The sequence below is a fragment of the Gigantopelta aegis genome, chromosome 14 (genome assembly GCF_016097555.1).
Source record: "Gigantopelta aegis isolate Gae_Host chromosome 14, Gae_host_genome, whole genome shotgun sequence".
NCBI lineage: Eukaryota > Metazoa > Mollusca > Gastropoda > Neomphalida > Peltospiridae > Gigantopelta > Gigantopelta aegis.
Genome location: NC_054712.1, coordinates 49,156,344 through 49,182,213, shown reverse-complemented (window position 1 = coordinate 49,182,213; position 25,870 = coordinate 49,156,344). Strand labels below are relative to the sequence as shown.

Sequence of the window (25,870 nt, the reverse complement as noted above, 5' to 3'; positions counted from 1 at the left end):
GCACACTGCCCCCGAATGCCACTATAGACTTTTTAATATTAATAATATGCATCATACAACAACTCCCTGCAGCACACTCCCCCCGAATGCCGCTATAAACATTTTAATATTAATAATATCCAACATACGACAACTCCTTGCAGCACACTGCCCCCGAATGCTGCTATAGACTTTTTAATATTAATAATATGCATCATACAACAACTCCCTGCAGCACAATCCCCCCGAATGCCATTATAGACTTTTTAATATTAATAATATGTAACATACGACAACTCCCTGTCACCGAATGCCGCTATAGACTTTTTAATATTAATAATATCCAACATACGACAACTCCCTGCAGCACACTCCCCCCGAATGCCGCTATAGACTTTTTAATATTAATAATATCCAACATACGACAACTCGCTGCAGCACACTCCCCCCGAATGCCGCTATAGACTTTTTAATATTAATAATATCCAACATACGACAACTCCCTGCAGCACACTCCCCCCGAATGCCGCTATAGACTTTTTAATATTAATAATATCCAACATACGACAACTCCCTGCAGCACACTCCCCCCGAATGCCGCTATAGACTTTTTAATATTAATAATATCCAACATACGACAACTCCCTGCAGCACACTCCCCCCGAATGCCGCTATAGACTTTTTAATATTAATAATATCCAACATACGACAACTCGCTGCAGCACACTCCCCCCGAATGCCGCTATAGACTTTTTAATATTAATAATATCCAACATACGACAACTCCCTGCAGCACACTCCCCCCGAATGCCGCTATAGACTTTTTAATATTAATAATATCCAACATACGACAACTCCCTGCAGCACACTCCCCCCGAATGCCGCTATAGACTTTTTAATATTAATAATATCCAACATACGACAACTCCCTGCAGCACACTCCCCCCGAATGCCGCTATAGACTTTTTAATATTAATAATATCCAACATACGACAACTCCCTGCAGCACACTCCCCCCGAATGCCGCTATGGACTTTTTAATATTAATAATATCCAACAATGCAGCACACTCCCCCCGAATGCCGCTATGGACTTTTTAATATTAATAATATCCAACATACGACAACTCCCTGCAGCACACTCCCCCCGAATGCCGCTATGGACTTTTTAATATTAATAATATCCAACATACGACAACTCCCTGCAGCACACTCCCCCCGAATGCCGCTATAGACTTTTTAATATTAATAATATCCAACATACGACAACTCCCTGCAGAACACTCCCCCCGAATGCCGCTATAGACTTTTTAATATTAATAATATCCAACATACGACAACTCCCTGCAGCACACTCCCCCCGAATGCCGCTATAGACTTTTTAATATTAATAATATCCAACATACGACAACTCCCTGCAGAACACTCCCCCCGAATGCCGCTATAGACATTTTAATATTAATAATATCCAACATACGACAACTCCCTGCAGCACACTCCCCCCGAATGCCGCTATAGACTTTTTAATATTAATAATATCCAACATACGACAACTCCCTGCAGAACACTCCCCCCGAATGCTGCTATGGACTTGGCCGAATGCAGGGCACCACCAGGTTCATTGAGCTTCCCAAGACCGTCGAACTTGGTCTTCTCTGACTGGTGCATCTCGTAGCATGCAGTCATACACCGGATCACAGCATCCCGGTCTAGAGCATCCTTCACCTCCTGCAGAAAATAAACAGTTTAACTAACATACTAGAGCACATCAGCTATTAGATGTCTGGGCAAGACGTAGCCCAGTGGTAAAGCACTCGCTTGATGTGCGGTTGGTCTAGGATCGATCCGCATCAGTGGACCCATTGGGCTATTTCTCATTCCAACCAGTGCACCACGATTGGTATATCAAAGGCCATGGTATGTGCTATCCTGTCTGTGGGATGGTGCATATAAAAGATCCCTTGCTGTTCATCAAAAAGAGTAGCCCATGAAGTGGCAACAGCAGATTTCCTCTCTCAATATCTGTGTGGTCCTTAACCATATGTCTAACACCATATAACGAAAAATGAAATGTGTTGAGTGCGTCATTAAATAAAACATTTTATAATTCTGACATATAGCTTTAGATGAAACCCTCTACATTTTTCCATTAGCAAAAAGGGATTTTTTATATACTCTTTACCACAAAAAGGACAGCACATACCATGGCCTGTGATATACCATTGGGGAATTGGCTGAACTGGTGGTAAACCAGTAACAGAAAATGTGAAATTGTGAAATTGAAATTGTGATAGTTGCCCGGTGGGCAACCAGTAGCTGAAGTTTGGTTGCCCAACATCATCTCTTGGTTGCCCACATATTTCATAAAACATTTTATGAATACAATTTTGAACTGTCTTTAAAATGAAACTGAAATTTAAAATGTTTTTATTATTATCATTACTTATCAGTTTAGTTTTATTTCTTTTTTAACATTATTTATCTACTGCTCATCTTCGCTTAGGCTGAAAAAAAGTTTGTTTTGTTTAACGACACCACTGGAGCACACTGATTAATTAATCATCGGCTATTGAATGTCAAACATTTAGTAATTCTGACTCGTAGTCATCAGGGGAAACCTGCTACATTTTTCCTAATGCAGCAAGGGATCTTTTATATGCACTTTCCCACAGACAGGAAGGCACATACCACAGCCTTTGTCCGGTTGTTGTGCACTGGTTGGAACGAGAAACAACCCAATCAGCTGAATGGATCCACAGAGGTGGTTCGATCTCGCTTGGGCTGTCACAGTCATAATACTTGATGAACTCAGGGCTCATCCAAGATTAAAAATACCTGTTGCCATAAAAATTGCCAAATGGGATTTTTATTTACCATAATGAAAATGTTTTAGCCAAAATTGTTTTGTGTAGTACTGTATAGAGTATTTATATATGAATATGAAACTTGTATCTTTTTCAGCTAATTATGTACAAACTGGAATACATCTGAATAACAAAATTATCCCCGATCAAAATCAAAGACAGCAATGGGGTTAGGGGCAGTTAATATATTACTTTGATTTTTCAGTGGGTGAGGGGAGATATGCAGAGTTGGAAGCCAATGCCCTCTGCAAACACACCCAACATTCTAAGGCCTATGGCATTAATAAAAATCTGAGAGCCAATACTCTTCTTCTTTTTTTAAACAGTGCTCATTATTTCTGTAAAATAGCAATCTTTATTTTGGTTTGAACTGCTTTTAATTGTATTTTAAAATAACCCATCTATTCCACACCCCAACAATTTCGTAATTTGCGCCATTTTGTTGATTTGCGCGTCGTGTTAAATGCTTGTTGTTGATTTCAGCTTGTAAAATACGTAGCCTAAGAATGCTGACTTCACGTTATGACAACTATCCATTTACGTCAAAAGGTTTTGATTAAAAAGATAATGAATTCAAACTTTACGGTCTTTTTAAAATCTAGCTAACTTTTGAGATGTCACCTCACAGTCAACAAATTTATATAATATTTTATCTAACAAATATCATGATTATTGTGAACTAATTGTGTTCAGTGTACGTTTAACTGCAATTTGTATAAATACTGCATGTTCGTTTCTCGCGATCGCGAAATGCATGAATGCGAAATTAACAAAGACAACGGAAATAAATAAATGAAACAGCAATTAAGTATTCATTAATGCGAACAACTATTTGGTGGTGGGTTTTTTTTCTCACAAATTTACATCAAGATTTACTTACGTGTAATCGTATTGTTTAACGTCTGCAACAATGTCTTTTCACATGTGCAAGTCTCGGCTGACTGTCAAGCGTGACCTATATGCACATTGAGAACAGCCAACGAATGTTTTCTAAACGTTTGCGAACTATGCGATTGGTTCCCAACGTGGACATTGGGTTTAACGTGAAGCACATAAACCAGTTTAGCGGACGTTTTTGTTTTGCTTGGTCTACCTGAACTCGGCCCTAGCCTACTTGTCTTTGGCCCTGAACAAGCATGTGTATTGAAACTGACACGCAATTTCGGTCCGTTTTTATTACTTTGGCTCAAAGACTTTACAGTTAAAATAACACGCTACAGATTTTTCAGACTTTTCTTGCATACATGTTGCCGTTAAAATTAATAACTGTGATTATTAAAATAAGCAAACATTGTTATGCTGAATTCTTGATGACACCGCTTCTCGTTACCAGTCGCGAGATCTGTTAATATTTGGCATTATTATTATATGTTAGGTGTCAGATAGATTATTTAACCGACTGTTCACATCGGAAGATAGAAAATGGCTTAGCCAAATTTTTAGCTCAGAACTGGATGCTTGTTGGTGTTGTTTGTGGCCTTTCACATGTCTTGTGCCCTTTGCTAATAGCCACCATTCTGAAATGTATCTGTCTGCATTGAACTCATCAAAATCGTGCACGGTGGACGCTGAGTGGATGGCAGCGTTAGGGTGGATATTTATATTGCCTGTCAGTCAAGTTATCAGTTTCGATACTTTTGAATTGCCCGTGATTGTCCGAGTGTCGGGAAGTTTTGTTTTTCATTTTACTTGTTTTATGATTTTCTTGGTTGCCCGCCGGGACAACTGTTTGACAAAGAATGGTTGCCCGCAACATATTTTGGTTGTCCCGGGCACGCAGACAACCGATTTGTGCACCCCTGTTTACTAATGCAAAATACAAACCTCAACTACAGGTTTAGTAAACAATTACATTAAAATCAAGAAAGGGCGATATTAATTAAATTACCTTTGCCACCTGTGATGCGCCTGGTCCATTCTCTTCTATCAATGACATAACCAGGGATGCAATGGCCTGTCGCAGGTCTATCACCTGGTGAACACAGAATACAACATTTAACAGGCTACAATGTACAACAATATTCAGCAGTCAATCAGGCTGAAGCAAAAGAGATTTGTGCCATATTTAACAGATTTCTTCTTCTTGTGATCAAAGTCATTTGTAAACAAGGATTTTAAGTTTAATATTGAACTTGCAAGATTTGCAGGTCAATGAAATGATGACATTTCCACATCTTAGTGTAGTTTAGTGTAATTCTTCAAATTAATTACCAAGCAGAACATCTAGATATGTTAAAATATTATCACAGAAAAAAAAGGTTTCAAAGCTTAATTTAAAAAGTTTAAAACTGTTTTCTAATTCTTGAGGTTACTGAAAATAAAGTTTTGAGGTTGCTGGAAATGAAGTTTTGATCTTGCTGGAAATGAAGTTTTGAGCTTGCTGGAAATGATGTTTTGAGGTTACTGGAAATGAAGTTCTGAGGTTGTTGGAAATGAAGTTTTGATGTTTTTTAACCTTTTCTAATGGACAATCTGCTATCTCCCCGGCCCGCAGGATGAAGTTGATGTAGTCGATGACCTTCTTGTCATATATAGACGACCGGTTCTCCTGATTGCCCTGGAATGAGAAACAAAAGCAAAATTAAAACCCAGTGTAGAAATAATTAATACATATATTATATACAGTGAAACCTCTCAAGACCAGACCCTCTGTAAACCAGAATTCCCTCAAAACCGGATGTTTCACAGAGTCCCTTTTTAAAAACCAGGACAGAACTTAACCTCTCTAAACCGGATCCTTTTAATACCAGACATTTGTCTTTGTCCCAAGGGTTTCAGGTTTAGAGGGGTTTCACTGTATCACTACACTGTTGAGGAGAATGATCCCAGTTTGATACAGGCCAGTACCAGGAACTAGGTGGAGGTTGGGTATCATGGGTTTGTATGCACCCTCCCACAAAATGTATTGTAGAAAAATAACTAGATTAATGTAAGGATTGTCTGTTATTTCTTTTACGTTCATTGGGTATGAAAAAAAAAATCATCCGCAAATTGTGTGAATTGGTGAAGCTATTCACATATGTTTCCCGATGATTTTTTTTTTCATACCAAGATGAACACAAAAGAAGTAACAGAATAACTTATTAATTAAATATGAAACATACATAGTTCATGTTTTATTATTATTATTATTATTTGGTTCTAAACAGTAACATTCCATAAGACAAATTACCAATATAAAGTGACATTATCAGACATGACAAACCCCGACGTTATTTTTACATTCATCGAGAAATGAACAAACTCTCGTTGCTACTGTTTGACCAATGGTATGACATTAAATTGTAATGATTGTAACGGAAATTTAATTATTTCATTTTTAAAAAAGATTTATAGTTCGATTTTGAAAAATCCTGCCTAAGATGGTGGTATGTGTATTAATATGTATACTCAACAATGAAAGTTTAGCTAATGTTAAAAGAAATGGCATGACATTTATAAATTAATCTATTTTTATTAATTAGTATACACATCTGAAATGTTTACCATTTACAAACAACATAAATTCATCAACCTTTGCCTTAACACAACAGAAGGACCTGGCTTTCTTTTAAGTTTATTCAACCATGGCATAGTTAGACATCATAAAAGATATTTGCTAAACTTTCGTTGTTGAGCATATATTGAGTGTGTATTAAATATAAGTGTTTTACCGAGCAGAACTCGTTGAGGGTGTTGAAGAGTTGTATGACGAGATCGATGGTCTTGTTGTTGATGGTGGTGTACACGACGTTCAGGAACTGAGCCGTCTCACCCACGATGTTGAATGACTTCACGTTGTCCGGCTGCTCTCGCAAGTAGTCCTAAAACAGAAAATATGAATTAACAAAAAAGAGGCCTTGAAATAGAACACTGAATGATTCAATTACCTGAAACAAATTTCAGGAGATTTTTTTACAATGGCTGGCAGATGACTGAAAAATTTATATTCTTGAGCTCCTCCAAAAATCCAAGACCCTCACCCTCCCCATCCCCCTCCCCCGCCCTCTGTAGTCCATCAGAGAAGATCAATCCTAAAACCATCACACCTGTGGAGAGGTGATAATATACAGTAATAAAATCTTGTCATCTTCATTTCGAGATCACATGTAGTTACTGTTTTTACAACGCTCGGCTCACCTGGAGTCCCCTGCGTTAACCTCATCTGGAGTCCCCTGTGTTAACCTCACCTGGAGTTCCCTGTGTTAACCTCACCTATAGTCCCCTGTGTTAACCTCACCTGGAGTCCCCTGTGTTAACCTCATCTGGAGTCCCCTGTGTTAACCTCACCTGGAATCCCCTGTGTTAACCTCACCTGGAATCCCCTGTGTTAACCTCACCTGGAGTCCCCTGTGCTGACTGTCGCAGATGTTAACCTCACCTGGAGTCCCCTGCGTTAACTTCACCTGGAGTCCCGTGTTAACCTCACCTGGAGTGCCCTGTGTTAATCTCACCTGGAGTCCCCTGTGTTAACCTCACCTGGAGTCCCCGGTGCTGACCGTCACATATGTTAACCTCACCTGGAGTCCACGGTGCTGACCGTCACATATGTTAACCTCACCTGGAGTCCCCTGTGTTAACCTCACCTGGAGTCCACGGTGCTGACCATCAGATGTTAACCTCACCTGGAGTCCCCGGTGCTGACAGTCACTGATGTTAACCTCACCTGTAGTCCCCAGTGCTGACCGTCACAGATGTTAACCTCACCTGTAGTCCCCGGTGCTACCCGTCATAGATGCTGTAATGTTAACCTCACCTGGAGTCCCCTGTGTTAACCTCACCTGTAGTCCCTTGTACTGACTGTCACAGATGTTAACCTCACCTGTAGTCCCGGGTGCTGCCCGTCACAGATGTTAACCTCACCTGTAGTTCCCGGTGCTGCCCGTCACAGATGTTAACCTCACCTGTAGTCCCCGGTGCTGCCCGTCACAGATGTTAACCTCACCTGTAGTCCCTGGTGCTGCCCATCATAGATGCTGTAATGTTAACCTCACCTGGAGTCCCCGGTGCTGCCCATCAGATGCTGTAATGTTAACCTCACCTGGAGTCCCCTGTGTTAACCTCACCTGTAGTCCCTGGTGCTGCCCGTCACAGATACGCGCCATCAGCTTGAGGACGAGTTCGATGTATCCGTCGTCCTTGTACTCCAGCATGTCCTTGACCCCACTGTCCAAAACCGCGACCATGTCCTCCTCCGTCTTCTGCTCCTTCAGCTCCTTCAGCGCCATGACAGAGTGCTGAGACAAATACAACACAAAAACAATGCTATAAAATATACTCTGGAATATTCGGAATGCAATACTGGACAATATTCCATCAACTGATTTTGCCTAAACACAGACATTTTTGTTGAAGAGGCTAATATCTGATAAATGCTAATTTATAAACAAAATTACAGCCATTTTGAAAAATGGCTGCCATTTTCATATTTAGCAGGGTTTCTGAAATGGCCATCACATATTTTCATACAGTTTAGACATCAGGCTAACTGAAAACCATAGTGACTTTTAGTCACATTTTTGGTAGTCAAATTTTGCCTGGCTCATGGACTATAGAGTTGTGGCCCAATGCTAAAAGTTTTGGAGTCTGGACTCCAGACGCTAATAGTGTCTGAACCTTTAATGTCATGGCAACATGTTATGGGCCCATGCTTATAAAACTTAAAAGAGTCCAGACTCGGCCTTTAATGTCATGGCAACATGTTATGGGCCCATGCTTATAAAACTTAAAGAGTCCAGACTTGGCCTTTAATGTCATGGCAACATGTTATGGGCCCATGCTTATAAAACTTAAAGAGTCCAGACTCAGCTTTAATGTCATGGCAACATGTTATGGGCCCATGCTTATAAAACTTAGAGTGTCCAGACTCAGCCTTTAATGTCATGGCAACATGTTATGGGCCCATGCTTATAAAACTTAGAGTGTCCAGACTCAGCCTTTAATGTCATGGCAACATGTTATGGGCCCATGCCTATAAAACTCAGAGAGTCCAGACTCAGCCTTTAATGAAGTCACACACATGCAATTTGTATGGAATTGTCATGACATTAAAGTCTTAGACTCTATTAGTCTTGAATCTAGACTCTAAAAGTTATATAATTAGTACCATGCATGCCAGAATGAAGTTACTATCATAAAGTTATGAGAAAATACACTTAACACTAGAAAGTTCCGAGACAAATAAACTTACCATTACCATTAAAGGCTTCAGAGAAAACAAATTTAACTCAAGTTATGTTATAGTTGTTTCATAGTTCCCTTTTTGTCTTAGTTGGAGAAGACCATATATTGCTGTGCCCTCTTTTGGGTTTCACTGTCCCCTACCTCCCATAGTTAAAATAAGACTACCATAGGTATGGCTTATTAAACAATAATATAATAAAATACCACCAATGAATTTTAAAAAATACAATGCCACTAAACAGAAGTGCATGATGGCCATATATCTCACATACAATGTATAAATTACAATGTTGCCTCCAAATACAAATGTAGTGCTAGTATGTCATTAATAAAGAACATTTTTAGGAACTGTAAATAAAACAATGACATACCCCATCTTTACTTTATTTAGAAATACATGCATGTATAATATGCAAATATATACATCATACAGTTATTCCATACCATGTAGATACGTGTTAATATATTTTGTACATTCATAAACTATACCAATCATTATTATATTATATAATAATTCATAATTTACTATAATATTCTTTGACAGTGATATAATTAAATCAGGGAGAAATAATGAGAGAATAGTTATAATGTTTATAAAAACCTAAAATGTCAGACAGGTTAATTTTTGTTAAAAAATAACAATTAATAAAAAATAATAATAACTTTGTGCAATTCTAAATTTATGTAGGATACATGTAAAGAATATTAAAAAAATATATATATATCATGCAACTGAAACACTAACTAGAACAAGCAAATAAACTAACTTTATGGACTACAAACAAAATATGGTACATGTATCTTCTGTCAGTTGTAACAGGAAAATAATTATGTTATGCATATTGTTTGATACACTCAGACATTATACATAATTATTGACAATTCTAAGAATTGTATACACAGAACATTCTAGGAATAGTACATAATTATTGATATTTCTACGAATTTGACATAATTACTGACAATTTGAGGAATTGTATATACACATGTAATTCTTTGATTTTATGGGATGACATATATATATATATATATATATATATTTCTTTAAATAATTCTGATGGATGGTGCAGGTAAACAAACAATGACAAAATATGCTTTTTAATCACTTATATCCTGAACATTCTAGGAATAACAATAATATTCTTGTATTTGATTACATTCTTTGTTGAAACTTTTATTAAAAGACATATTACAACTGATTCATTATGGTTATTTAACTATTTCATTTCATACTTAAAGTGACACACCCATGCAGGCACCCTAGTTTTTAAGGACTACAATATATTTTTCATTTGAGTCGTTTTTGATAATTGAAATGTAAATTTGTTACATTTTATCTGAAGTGTTCCCAGGCTCATCCTGGTGTTTCTAAACCAAGAAGTTCATTTTTCATATATTTTCCTGTCGGTGGACTTATTGGGCTATTTCTTGTTCCAGCTAGTATACCACAATTGGTATATCAAATGCTGTGGTATGTGCTATCCTGTCTGTGGGATGGTGCATATAAAAGGTCCCATGCTACTAATGGAAAAAGGTAGCGGGTTTCCTCTCTAAGACTATATATGTCACAATTACCAAATGTTTGACATCCAATAGCCGATGACTAATAACTCAACGTGCTCTAGTGGTGTTGTTAAAAAGAAAAAAAAGTCATATATTAAACACCACACGTACCTCTGAGACGATCTCTAGTCTATATTTTAAGGTTGGATGGATGGGAGGGATGGATGATGGACAGTAGGGAACGATAGATAAATAGATGGAGGGAAGGATGGATGGACAGTAGGGAGGGATAGATAAATAGATGGATGGATGGATGGATGGACAGTAGGGAGGGATAGATAAATAGATGGAGGGAGGGAGGGATGGATGGACAGTAGGGAGCGATAGATAAATAGATGGAGGGATGGATGGATGGATGGACAGTAGAGAAGGATAGATAGATGGACGGACAGATGGATGGATGGTAGGGATGGATGGATGGATGGTAGGGATGGATGGATGGATGGATGGATGGATGGATGGATGGATAGATGGATGGATGAATGAATGGACGGACTCACAGATGGTAGGGAGGGATGCATCTGGATGAATGAATGGATGGATGGATGGATAGATGATACGGATGGATGCATTTGGATGGATGGATGGATGGATGGATGGATGGATGGATGGATAGATGGATGCATCTGGATGGATGGATGGATGGATGGATGATAGGGATGGATGCATTTGGATAGATGGATGGATGGATAGATGGATGCATCTGGAGGGATGGATGGATGGGTGAATGGATGGACGGATGGTAGGGATGGATGGATGGATTGATGGTAGGGAGGAATGGATGCATCTAGATGGATGGATGCATGCATGTATAGTGACTCCATAGACGTATATAGGTACCTGTATAATAACCAATTTATTTATGTTCATGCTACAATATTTGTCAAGCAATCAATGTTATGCTATAGTTTTACAGATTCAAATGATCACAACATACTAAAGTATAATGAATAAACATTTTTAACTGCATGCAAATAAATATACTCTATACACTGAGTAAATGTGAAAACGCAAACTGGACAATGAACACATTTATTACACCATGCTGAAAACCAACAACGCCGCTTGGAACTGAACAAACAAAACTTGCAGAACCAAAGTATAAAACAATGAAGGCCAAAGCTTGCAGCACAAAAACAACACAGGTCGAATGGAGAAGCGTGCGTCCAAGTCCAGTGACAGACAAAACAATTTCAATCCCTGCATTCGGCCTTACCTCGGGCCTGACGTTGGAGAGTTCGATCTCCGAGTGGTCAGTCATGAGAGCCTCGTTATCTTTGGCTATACCGTTAAGGAGGCCTTTCCGTTTCATCTTGCGGTACTCGGACGACGTACTTTTGCGTTTCCAGGAAAACTTTCTTTTAATTCGCTGGTCATCACTTGGTTCGACAGCTCGACATAGTGCCCGCTTGGAAATACATTGATATAGTTAAAAACACCAACTTTTCACAGAAGACTTTACAAGTTTACATGGGTTTTTTTTTTTTTTTTAAATCAGCTTGTTAATACATTAATATTTCAAAATACCATATTTTAACAAGTCTTCATAAGCTTATACGAATGTGTTTTAGTGTTTATTTGCTTGTTATTACATTAATATAGTTCAAAACACCAAGGTTTCACAAAAGTCTTCACAAGTTTACATGTTTGTGTTTTTAAACATGTATTTGCTTGTTAATACATTGATATTTCAAAATTCCAACTTTTCACACATACATGTATACTTGTTCAAATATTTACATGGGATTTTTTTTTTTATCTACTTGTTAATACATTATAACATTTCAAAACACCAACTTTTCACAAAAGTTTTCACAAGTTTACATGTTTATAATCTTTTAATTTTTATCTGCTTGGCTATACACTGATATTTGAAAATATTAGCTTTTTAATACAATGTCATGTACTTGTTAAAATTCTTCACAAGTTTATACGAATGTGTTTAGTGTTTATTTGCTTGTTATTACATTAATATTTCAAAACATCAACTTTTCACAAGTTTTCACAACTTTATACATGTGTTTTTTTCAAATGTTTTCATAATGTTGTCTTGATACTTTTTTTCCTATATTTTTAAAAACAAATTTATCATGATTTTATTTTTGTTTTTATTATAATATCTTAACATATTTTAATTTTAAAATTGTTGATACTGTTAGTTTTAAATAGATTTCTCTGTCATGTGTCGGATCACTGAATTGGTTGATCCTGTACTAATTCTATATTTAAAAAAAATTTAGTCTTAAAAAAAAAAAAAAAACCCCACCAAAAAACTATTTTGTACAATCTTTAAAAAAATCTGTTTTACTAGTCACAAAATTACCACATAGGAAATATGCTTATTTCGAAGGTTAAAAAAGGTGCATCATCTATATTCATTACATATTACACATAATAATCAATTCAGAAATATAACAAATAATATATCTACATGACATAAAGTTAAATATTTGCTATGATCATGTAAACATTAAACAAAAAATTGAGGTGCAAAATTAGTATATTAGTTTCATTACACTGCAAAGGGATAAAGTTTCAGAAAATACCATAAATCCTTGAATATAGGGTGGATCTCCAAATTAAAAAATAAAAATAAATAATAATATTTTTTTAATGACACCACTAGAGCACATTGATTTATTAATCATTGGCTATTGGATGTCAAACATTTAGTAACTTTGACACATAGTCTTAGACAGGAAGCCTGTTACATTTTCCCATTAGTATCAACAGATATTTTTATATGCACCATCCCACAGACATGATAGCACATACATGTACCACAGCCTTTGATATGCCAGTCATGGTGCACTGGCTGCAATGAGAAATAGCCCAATGGGCCCACCGAAAGGGATCAATCCAAAAATGATTGTGCATCAAGCGAGCACTTTACCACTGGGCTACATCCCACCCACAAATTAATAAACACGGTCCGAGTTTCCATCATAAGCCAGATATACGTCCAGACTGCTCCAACTACATCCCACCCACAAATTAACAAACACGGTCCAAGTTTCCATCATAAGCCAGATATACGTCCAGACTACTACATCCCACCCACAAATTAACAAACACGGTCCAAGTTTCCATCATAAGCCAGATATACGTCCAGACTACTCTAACTACATCCCACCCACAAATTAACAAACACGGTCCAAGTTTCCATCATAAGCCAGATATACGTCCAGACTACTACATCCCACCCACAAATTAATAAACACGGTCCAAGTTTCCATCATAAGCCAGATATACGTCCAGACTGCTCTAACTACATCCCACCCACAAATTAATAAACACGGTCCAAGTTTCCATCATAAGCCAGATATACGTCCAGACTGCTCTAACTACATCCCACCCACAAATTAACAAACACGGTCCAAGTTTCCATCATAAGCCAGATATACGTCCAGACTGCTCTAACTACATCCCACCCACAAATTAATAAACACGGTCCAAGTTTCCATCATAAGCCAGATATACGTCCAGACTGCTCTAACTACATCCCACCCACAAATTAATAAACACGGTCCAAGTTTCCATCATAAGCCAGATATACGTCTAGACTGCTCTAACTACATCCCACCCACAAATTAACAAACACGGTCCAAGTTTCCATCATAAGCCAGATATACGTCCAGATTGCTCTAACTACATCCCACCCACAAATTAACAAACACGGTCCAAGTTTCCATCATAAGCCAGATATACGTCCAGACTGCTCTAACTACATCCCACCCACAAATTAACAAACACGGTCCAAGTTTCCATCATAAGCCAGATATACGTCTAGACTGCTCTAACTACATCCCACCCACAAATTAACAAACACGGTCCGAGTTTCCATCATAAGCCAGATATACGTCCAGACTGTTCTAACTACATCCCACCCACAAATTAATAAACACGGTCCAAGTTTCCATCATAAGCCAGATATACGTCTAGACTGCTCTAACTACATCCCACCCACAAATTAACAAACACGGTCCAAGTTTCCATCATAAGCCAGATATACGTCTAGACTGCTCCAACTATATCCCACCCACAAATTAACAAACACGGTCCAAGTTTCCATCATAAGCCAGATATACGTCCAGACTACTACATCCCACCCACAAATTAACAAACACGGTCCAAGTTTCCATCATAAGCCAGATATACGTCCAGACTACTACATCCCACCCACAAATTAATAAACACAGTCCAAGTTTCCATCATAAGCCAGATATACGTCCAGACTGCTCTAACTACATCCCACCCACAAATTAACAAACACGGTCCAAGTTTCCATCATAAGCCAGATATACGTCTAGACTGCTCTAACTACATCCCACCCACAAATTAACAAACACGGTCCGAGTTTCCATCATAAGCCAGATATACGTCCAGACTGCTCTAACTACATCCCACCCACAAATTAATAAACACGGTCCAAGTTTCCATCATAAGCCAGATATACGTCTAGACTGCTCTAACTACATCCCACCCACAAATTAATAAACACGGTCCAAGTTTCCATCATAAGCCAGATATATGTCCAGACTGCTCTTTATACATCCCACCCACTAATTAACAAACACGGTCCAAGTTTCCATCATAAGCCAGATATACGTCCAGACTGCTCCAACTACTAATAATATGATTCAAGGATTTAGAGTACTGACTGTATCAGGCATAAGGAAAGCATGTTTCAAGGATATATGATTAAAATGAAAATACATAATATAAAAATGTAACAAGAAATGAACATGCAAATTAAAAAGCAAATCTCAGTTCTGCTAAAAATACAAAAAGCAGTATAACTGTGTTCTTTTATCTCCAACAATTTGTACAGACCCAAAGATCTTTCTCAATAAATGCTTCATCTAAATTATCAAAACAAACAAAATGTCAAGATAGATTTGAACACAAACAATGAATCCAAGAGATGTTTACCCACCATTAATAAAAATGTGACTGGCATACCATATACATGCACTATTTGTGAAGATGATATGTAAGTAATGTTCAGTATCTTAAACATCATTCAAAATGACAAATCAAATTCAAGATGGGTCAATGCCATGACCATCACTCAAGTCATGTATCATGAAAAGATGTTTTTATGAAGCTATGATCTGGACTTCTTCAGTTCAAAGGTACCTCAGATGAGTGCTCTGCTCACTGAGTTCAATTCTGACCTGTGTGTGTTGAATCTCAGACAGAAAAACAACGTTATCCACAATCAAGACCGTATCTCTGCACAATGCAGTCGAATGGGCATTTAGCAAAATAGTGGTTAATTTCATGAATCTCCATCTAGTGCATCGTCTATAGAGTTGTTATATGAACATCCATTTTATTTATTTATTTACTTCAAATCCACACAGAAAAAACAGGTGAAAAGCATCTAAAAGGCATCATGGTTTCAACAGATCATACCCTCCATTATTTCAATTGACACTGTAACTTTCTCATAACAATCACTGTAAATGACTGATATATAAGTCAGTGGTAGATGCTGCCCTGTCTGCAACAAAATATAACTAAAACAACCTATGGTATGTCATAAAGAACAAATAACAGAGGCCCATCTGTGGGCAATGTTGCATCCAATACACACAATGACTAAACCATAGCCTGGGGAGTTTGTATACACACTTTCCATTCCAGAACATCATCACATAATTTCTGCTGTATAAAATTTACTAAATATTTTGTACTGAATGACACCACTAATACCAGAATGTTATCGTACATTATGATGTAAAATTGATAAGGATGTCATTGTGGAAGTCAGGACAACATGTACTGAATGACATCACTAATACCAGAATGTTATCATACATTATGATGTAAAACTGATAAGGATGTCATTGTGGAAGTCAGGACAACATGTACTGAATGACATCACTAATACCAAAATGTTATCATACATTATGATGTAAAACTGATAAGGATGTCATTGTGGAAGTCAGGACAACATGTACTGAATGACATCACTAATACCAGAATGTTATCATACATTATGATGTAAAACTGATAAGGATGTCATTGTGGAAGTCAGGACAACATGTTTTAATACATAATTCAAACTATATATTATTTGTTTTGTATGTAATGTACAAGAATTGTTATTTGTTTTGGAAGGAATGTATCAATGTCTAACATTCACAAATTTGATATTAAATTGATTCATAAATTATACCAAAAACAAAACACCCTGAAAAATTAATTCTTATTTCTTATTTCTTAAAACCCCCATATTTTTGTAATATTTATTCTATTTCTAAAAATATATACATAACAAGGCTCTTGACAGCGTACAAAAAGTCTAGAAAAATAATGATCATCTATCTAGTGGGGTGGACGTCTAATGCATCAGCTGTGGGCATGCAATGAGCGACTAGTGAAAACCACGTCTACATACGGCTACATTTCATCCTTACCCAGCCGCCGAGCATGTCAGATTTCATCTTTTGCTCATACACCTGGATTTGCTGTCAAAAATTAAACACAACAATGTCGGAACCTGGTCTTAAGGTTGCACAGCACCATTTATTACTCCATGCAATTCAATATAATTCCTATTTTTAGAATATATTCTATGAAAAATACAACAATATCAAGAAGACTATAAGTTTTGGAAGTACTCTCCCTTGAAAACTACCTTTGGAAAAAAAAATCAACAAAGGTTGACCATGAACATATAATTTCTTGTCAGACTATATTCTGTGAAAAATACAACAATATCAAGAGAGCTGTGTGACTGCTAGTTTTGGAAACACTCTTCCTTAAAAACTACCTTGCAAAAACAAATCAAAATAGGTTGATTAGGAAAATTTTCTATTTGACACCCTCATGCCAGAGCACCGCCTCATTTTGCCGTTATACACGAGGCAGTATATCACTTGTTATCAATTAGTACCAAAAATAAAAAGTAACTTCAAACCAATGGGTTATTTCAATGCTATAGAGTTCAGCCTACTTGCAATCACCAAAGAAAGATTTCAAAAAGGCATGAGAGAATTTTTTATTATTTTTTAAATGAGGAACTATATCCTAAACCAAACAACACCAAGTAACAACATGATAAATGGTAGTGTGGTGCCTTAGCGGTTACTATTTTCTAAGACGTTGGTAGAGAATATAGGCATTACTAACTTATCCTATACACCCAGATTTGCTGTAAAAAAAACACCCTTAAACACAAGAATGTCAAAACCTATTCTTAATAGCTACTAATTTTAAGATGTCAGCAGACAGTAAGAAGTACAAACTCATTCTATATGCCGTTGATCTGAATCACATTTCTTTGGATCCATCTGAGATTGAATTTAGCTTACAAACTACTGTTAGAGTGTGTTGATAAACAGAAAGCCAGTCATATGGAAGTTATGATCAGGGTCAGCAAACACTTACAATGATAGTACCGGTAGTTGTTTTGTAAGACATAAATTAATAAATAAATACAACTAAACTTGGTAAAAGGTACATCACCAGTTGACTAGTTGCAAATGCCTGCTTATAAGTTATTAGAAATACATGTACAGATGAAGACCCATTATACATTAGAAACTAAATGTTGTTAGTGAGCAACTTCATTAAAAAAGGGTAAATTATGTTTTAAGTAAACTCAGATTATGTTACAGTGTGTCTGTAATGGTGGTGGTGGTGGTGGTGGTGGTGTATGTGTGTGTGTGTGTGTGGGGTTGTTAAGCATAAATATTAACTAATTTTATAGAAGGAAATGATCTTAGCATTAGAAAATATTTGGGAGGGGATTGTGTGAAGGAGGCAGCTAAGGTGATAAAAAAAGATACCACATTTTGCATTATTTAATTGCTGAATAGCTCTGTATTATTATAGAATAATGATTTTTGCATATATGTGTCTGTAATCACTTTAGACGGGAACAAATAAGTTTTTTTGCAGGTTATAAATTCTCAAACATTTCACATGCAGCCAGTAGTATGATTGCTTCTATACAAATTATTCCCAGCATTAACTGAGAAGGTTAATCCATGTTTTGAACATAGGAACATGTACCGGTACTTTTAAGAGAGACACATGAACAACAAAAGAAACTATACCTTACAGTATATAATTTTCATTTTATATATGATTTTAACTGTCTGTCAGCTTCAAACGACAAACTCTCAATGTTGTGTTGTCTAATCCACAGTAACACCTAATGCAAGGCATGTCATTATTATTATGCACCTTGCGTTTCTTTTGTTTCGCAGTATATCTTAAAGGGACATTCCCAAGTTTGGTGCACTTTTTAAGATGTCATCGACTAATAGATACTTTTTAACGATTGTAATTACATATCAAATATATTTTTCTGCATAAAATATTAGTGGCTGTATATTAAACATGTTTCTGATCATTCTAATATTTGTACTATGTTAAATTTTATCTTATTTCCTCAATATTGTTTTTTTGTACGTTCGAAATTATTTCAAGACAAAATCCAGTTTGGGCTTCTTACAAATATTAAGACGATCAGAAGCACATTGAATATACAGACACTGATATTCTAAACAAGAAAATATATTTAATATACAAGTTTAATCGTAGAAATATGTTTTTAGTTGGAAACATCTTATAATGCAGAAAACTCAGGAACGTCCCTTTAATAGTGAGGGCTGGTGGGTAAAGTGATTAGTGGATTAATGTCACTCAAGTGACTAAGGATTTAGTCATTTTAGTAACAGCAAGAGGTGAAACTGCAGCTTTTAATGAGGATTAAAATGAAGAAAAGTTAATTATTAAATTGTTGCGTTCGCCAATTTTGACCAAAATATATCGATAAAACATATAACAGTACTGTAAAAAAAATTACTGTTTGCTACTTTTGATAAAACATATCATAAGAGTACATATATTGTTGGAAATAATAATTGTTGCAAAAGCATAATACTTTGGTTTAGAGGCCATTTGACAGCAACATAATGTCACATATGGCTTCTTCTTCTTTTTTTTGCAATTTACCCATCATACCTTCAAAATATTTTATAACATTAAACACACTCATCCTAATAACTACAAAACACTTAATAATATACTGAACTTCACTGAAAATGTACCACTCAATTTTCAGTTGTTATTGCTATAGCATTTGTGAATTTGCCATAAAACACACAATAACCCTAATTTTGCAAAAAAAATGCCCAGTTATATAAAACAAGTTGAGAGAGAGAGAGAGAGAGAGAGAGAGAGAGAGAGAGAGAGAGAGAGAGAGAGAGAGAGAGAGAGAGAGAGAGAGAGAGAGAGAGAGAAAAGAGAAAAAAAACCCTTTTAACATGCCCCTATACCACTAAGGTTTCGGGCATGTCCCTCCTGGGCCTGGCCTCTGGATAGTCTGGTCCGGGACAGAAGAAAAACAAGTTAAATGTATTATTTTTTCTTGTCATATCTTTGTTACACCAACAAATCTGATGGGTGAGTTTTCAGTGGAGTTGTTCATAACATACTCTTTTCCTCTGGTATATTGGACTCGAGTACTCAAGGGTCAAATTTGACCCAGACCCGAGTACCCGACACTTACTCTAGATGATGATGAGAGTAAGGAATAAAGTAAAATAGCATTATGCATCTTAATTCCAGTGCTGAACATTGATGCCAAATCATGCTATTGTATTGCATTTAAAAACCAGTTGATATGTGCAGTGCTATGACGGATGAATGGGTATTGTTGATTATCTATTGCTGAAATTATTGTCCTACATTGATCATTGTATTCCACCTTGTACGGGTACTTGAGTCTGTGAACGGACTCGAGTCTTACTAGACTTGACCCATGCCCGAGTACTCGTGGAGACCCTACTCTGGTGTCTGTCATAACATACAAAGAATGTGCATAAACTAAGAAAAATAAAAACAAATCTCTTGCAACTATTAAGCTTTTTTTTTTATCAAGGCCTGGTGGAGATTAATTTCTACTGGTAATAGTGGGGGGGGGGGGGGGGAGGAGGGCATGAATAGAAATAAAGATAAATTCTGAAAACAGACAATATGCCCAGTCAAGCTTCTTAATTGTAGATATGCAATAATGTTGGTATGACATGATTCTTCTGGAACCTGCTAAAGGGTAGATTCCAATTAGTTCAGTGGGAGAGAAAGAAGGAAGGAAATGTTTTATTTAACGACGCACTCAACACATTTTATTTACGGTTATATGGCATCAGACATGTGGTTAAGGACCACACAGGTATTGAGAGAGGAAACCCACTGTCGCCACTTCATGGGCTACTCTTTTCGATTAGCAGCAAGGGATCTTTTATATGCACCGTCCCACAGACAGGATAGTACATACCACAACCTTTGTTACACCAGTTGTGGAGCACTGGCTGGAACGAGAAATAGCCCAATGGGTCCACTGACGGGGATTGATCCTAGACGGACCACGCATCAAGGGAACATTTTACCACTTGGCTACATCCCACCCTCAGTGGGATAGAGTGATGAACTCTTATACATAGAGTTCATGATTCAAATCCCATCAGTTGAGGCTGATGTAGCCTATGTATTACAAATTGTCCTATGTGCATTCTCTGTCCATGTTACATTTTATATAATTTTAAGGCTGAGATCAATAAAAGTTGGCCATGGGGCTGATCTAAGGGAATGAAATGGGGGTCTGTTCCTCCTTCAGATGTTAATTTGGGTCACCTTTTTTCTTACTTCATTTTCATTAAACATTGTTATACTTAAGGTTACACACCATCATTAATTACGCCATGCAGTTCAATACAATTTCTATGTCAGAATATATTCTGTGAGAAATATAACACTGTCGAGAAGGTCATGTGACTACTAATTTGAAGAAGTGCTCTCGACTGACAATTACTGTGTAAAAAATCAACATAGGTCGACCACGAAATTTGTCAATTAATGGCCCCTATGCCTGACCACCACCTTGTGTTGCTGTTACACAAGTAGCACCATACCACTTGCACAACTGTTATCAGTTAGTACTATGTATATCAAGTTAGTTCTAACCAATATTTAAACACTACAGAGGTCAACCTACATGTAATCATCAAAGAAAGATTTCGAAAATCATATCAGAATTTTGAAGTTTTTTTTTTTAATGAGGAATATTTCCTAAACTGGACTATATTAAGCTGCTACAGCAAATAATGACATGACAGATGGTGATGTGTTGCCATAAAGTTTCTCATATCTTATGTAAATTAACACAAGATTGCTTTAGATTGCGTAAATCATTGTGTCTTCCGCTGATTCAGCAAATTCTAGGGGTGCAAAAGGACCCACTTTCGATTTCTTATCTCCCCATCCTTTTGAACCCCTAAGCCCACCCCTGATGCATGGGCCACTGATGTTTCATCTCCAACAGCCCTGAGTATAAGTTGTGAAGTGATTACATGAACTACAACAATAGGTTGTCATGGATATACACACACAGAAACATCTGTATTTTACCTGTAGCGCCTTCCTGCCTATCGTCAGTGTTGTGTTGTAGTTGTTCATGTTAGACATGGCTTCCTTCACCCGGGCCTCGTGTTGTGCAAGAAGCGAACGTCTGAAAACATTCAACAAGCACATGAATAGTTAGAGAATTGGAGACTTGTTTAAAATGAGTCATTTTAACAAATACACCAATAAGTAATTACCTTGTGTCTTATTTAAAATGAGTCGCTTTAATTTTACTGCCATTATTTAATCAATTTGAGTAAAAATATATTTTTTTTAAGTTCTAAAAAAAAAAAAAAAGTGTTTGGAGGAGACAGTGCAAAATGAAAAAAAAAAAAAATGAGTTGAAATGTATCTGGGATCTTAAAAATAGCCTGCATGTGATATCTGTGGTAGCCAAGTATTGATATTAGTATTTAATTTTCATTGTTAGCATATCTAAATGTGTTACAACTAGCACACGTTATTTTAGTCACAAGAAGACTCAAGCCTCGACTATTAACGTAACAATTTTAAACATCGCCATTCATAATATAAAGACTGAGTTTTTATGTGTGTTTTTTTTTCTTTCTTTAATGTCAAATTCTTTTAGACACATTCATTATACATTTTGTACTATGTAAATGATAAGTTTTATTGGGTAGATGTTATTATAAAGTCTTGATAATCTTATTAATCTCTCTGATACAAAAAAAACCCTCCACAATTAAAAAACCCAAAACCAAATTCTTGTTTGACAATATACAATATTAATTAAATTTCATAAAAATTCTAAATGATTAAAATTCCCCTATGATAACAATTCAAACGATCAGCTATTATCACAGGCATGAAACAAAAACATAATAACAAAAATCACAAAGCTTAACAACTGCAAATAAAGAAAAGCCTAAAACAAATCCACAAACCATTCAAAACAAATCACATCATGTATTCCAATTAACAATACATTAATTAATTAATTAAGTATGGTTATTTCATTAAAATGTTTCTAAAGAAACAAATATAAACGCCACATTTGCTAAGAATGAGTTAAGTAAAATTAACTAATTATTAAATAAATTAAGCAGAAAAAAACACTGAGTGAGAGGGAAACAAAAATAGGATTATTATTTAATTTCAAATCAGTACACGTCAGTCTTAAAAGAAAGTAGTAAAAGCCTCAAATAAAAAAAAACTTTACATAATTTTTTAGATCTAAATATTCTTTTTTAATGTATATAAAATAATAATAATATTTTTGAAATAAAAATGTTTTGTTGGCAACACCAAAATAAGTACATAACTCATTAACAAAATGATAAACTATTGAAGAAAACAGAAATTTACCAAAAAAAACCTTTTAGTTTGTTTTGTTTAATAACACCAACAGAGAACATGGATTATCATCATCATCAGCTATTGGATGTCAAACATTTGGTAATAATTCTGACATATAGTCTTAGAGAGGAAACCCGCTACATTTTTCCAATAGTAGCAATGGATCTTTTATATGCATCATCCCACAGACCATACAGCACATAACACAGCCTTTGATATACTAGTCATGGTGCAATGGCTGGGACGAGAAAAATAGTCCAATGGGTCCACCGACGGGGATCGATCCTAGACCAACTGTGCATCAAGTGAGAAAAATTTACCAAATACAATGGTCGTTTTCAGTGCTTAACAACAGTAAATGTCATAACATAATTCAAAATCAATCGGCAGATGTCAGACCATTACACTTAGTTCTCGTTCACTATTAACCTCTGTCGTGGACAGACAGCCCAGATGGCCAAGGTGTGTGCCCAGGACAGCATGCTTGAACATTATTGTCTCTAGCCAAGAAAATAAATTTAATGAATGAATGAATTAATTAATTAATTTAATTAATGAAACATACATGTCCCCAAAAAATAAACTGATAATCATAGTCACAAGAATGATTTGCTTAAACCATATTGGCATTAAACAAGAAAATAAGTTTAATGAATAAAATGAATGAATGAACAATAGTCATTAATAGATTTTAATTGTAATGCCCCCAAAAACAAAGTGATAAATATAGTCACAAGAATGACTTCCTCTTTTTAACCCCCTCCTTAAAAAAAATATCCCAAACAAAAAAAACAAGGCGAAACATTATCTATAAAATAGGCTTTTCATTAATAAAAACACAAATTACATACATGTAGTATTAATTAAATATCCATGCACTTAATTTTAACATGTTTAAGTAACCCATACAGGAGCTATTCTGTTATTTTCTCAAGTGACAATGAAAATAATTAGAATAAGAGATGTGACCCATATAACAAACAAAACAAAAGAAAACACTTCTTCAAGACATCAATAATGAAAGGAAACAAATATCATCATTCTGAGACAAAACACATGTAGCTCATTTTGTAAACAAAATATAACCTCAATATGCAAACATTTCAACTATGCATCACTAAAGCAACATTATTTTACAAACAATACCCTATAAAAGTTAATTATATTTTTCTTGCAATAAAAACATTAATTTCTTTAAAATCATTCACATTACTATAAATAATATAACTATTAAAAAATCTGATGGCAACTAGAATACTGGGTTTTTGTTAAAAGTATTTCTTGAATAACTAGATGTTTAATACAATATAAATATTACACAAAGCCTAATTCATTCTGTAATACCACAGCAATCATACAATTTGCACAATTTACACAGTGTGCAAGGCAATTTATACAATGTGCAAGATAATTTGCACAATGGGCAGATTTACACAGTGTGCAAGGAATGTCACACAATGTGCAAGGGATTTCACACAATGTGCAAAACAATTTACACAATGTGAAAGGCAATTGTATACAATGTGCAAAACAATTTATACAATGTGTAAGACAATTGTATACAATGTCCAAGATAATTTACACAATGTGCATGGCAATTTACACAATGTGCAAGGCAATTTACACAATGTGCAAAGACAATTTGACAAGTTCATTTAATCCATGCATGTAACAACATATTAACATATATATCTACTCTTTGTTACTACATTCTAAAACAAGTTCCCTAAACTGATGACAAGTTGGTTGGACCCAACTACTTTTGAACATCTCATGCCAAATTTACCCTCCTTTCCGTCGACTCTTTTTCAGAAGTAGATATCTAAGACAGAAAAATTAATTGCACTTGATGCAAAAATCTCAAAATAATAATTTTATTAAGTCTTCTTAAAAACTATTTGTGATTAGATTTCTATTCAAAAATTGTAAAGATAACATAACCTTTTCACTGCAAGGGACAAAATGGACAATTGTTTAAAAAATATGTTTTAAACACAGAAAATTCGGAGAGAAATGCTACATAATAATATGATTACTTTCTTTAAAATGTTTTAAATACTTCAAGAATCTTTTCAGTCCTAACCCTCCATCATTAACCAAGTTTCTTTGTTGCCTTGCATGCTATCATTCACACTCAATTCCCCCATCCCTTCACTGAGGAAAACATTAGTAACAGACAGGGGAAAGACATTTTATTAATATTATTCTGTAAGAGTTGGTTCTACATGTATATATGCATACTTCTCTTTAATGGAGTTGGTTGATATCTGCATCCTGTCACGTACTGCCATGAAGAAGACTTCTTCGCGAGTCGACAGAAAGTACTCCAACATAGATTTCTGAAAATAACACACATTTTTTAATGCAACATAGATTTCTGAAATTAACACAGATTTTTTTAATTTAACATAAATTAACAGATTTTTTAATCCATCATAGATTTCTGAAATTAGAACACATTTTTTAATTCCACATATATTTTTTAACTTAACATAAATTTTAGAAATTAAGAAAGATGTGTAAAAAGTAACTGACTTATTAGATATTAACACAGTCCTGAAAACA

At 35.7% G+C, this 25,870-nt stretch overlaps 1 protein-coding gene across 1 annotated transcript in view; it reads right to left on the bottom strand.

The window, feature by feature from the left end:
- Nucleotides 1-25,870, bottom strand: part of LOC121388116 (inositol 1,4,5-trisphosphate receptor type 1-like) — a 103,161-nt gene that overhangs the window by 35,256 nt on the left and 42,035 nt on the right. The window contains exons 33-41 of the mRNA XM_041519337.1: nt 25,547-25,644; nt 21,995-22,094; nt 16,993-17,043; nt 11,784-11,975; nt 7,888-8,058; nt 6,496-6,645; nt 5,298-5,399; nt 4,731-4,814; nt 1,527-1,706 (exon numbers count right to left, since the gene is read on the bottom strand). Of these exons, the coding sequence (XP_041375271.1) occupies nt 1,527-1,706; nt 4,731-4,814; nt 5,298-5,399; nt 6,496-6,645; nt 7,888-8,058; nt 11,784-11,975; nt 16,993-17,043; nt 21,995-22,094; nt 25,547-25,644 (1,128 nt within the window). The remainder of the gene's footprint in view (nt 1-1,526; nt 1,707-4,730; nt 4,815-5,297; nt 5,400-6,495; nt 6,646-7,887; nt 8,059-11,783; nt 11,976-16,992; nt 17,044-21,994; nt 22,095-25,546; nt 25,645-25,870) is intronic.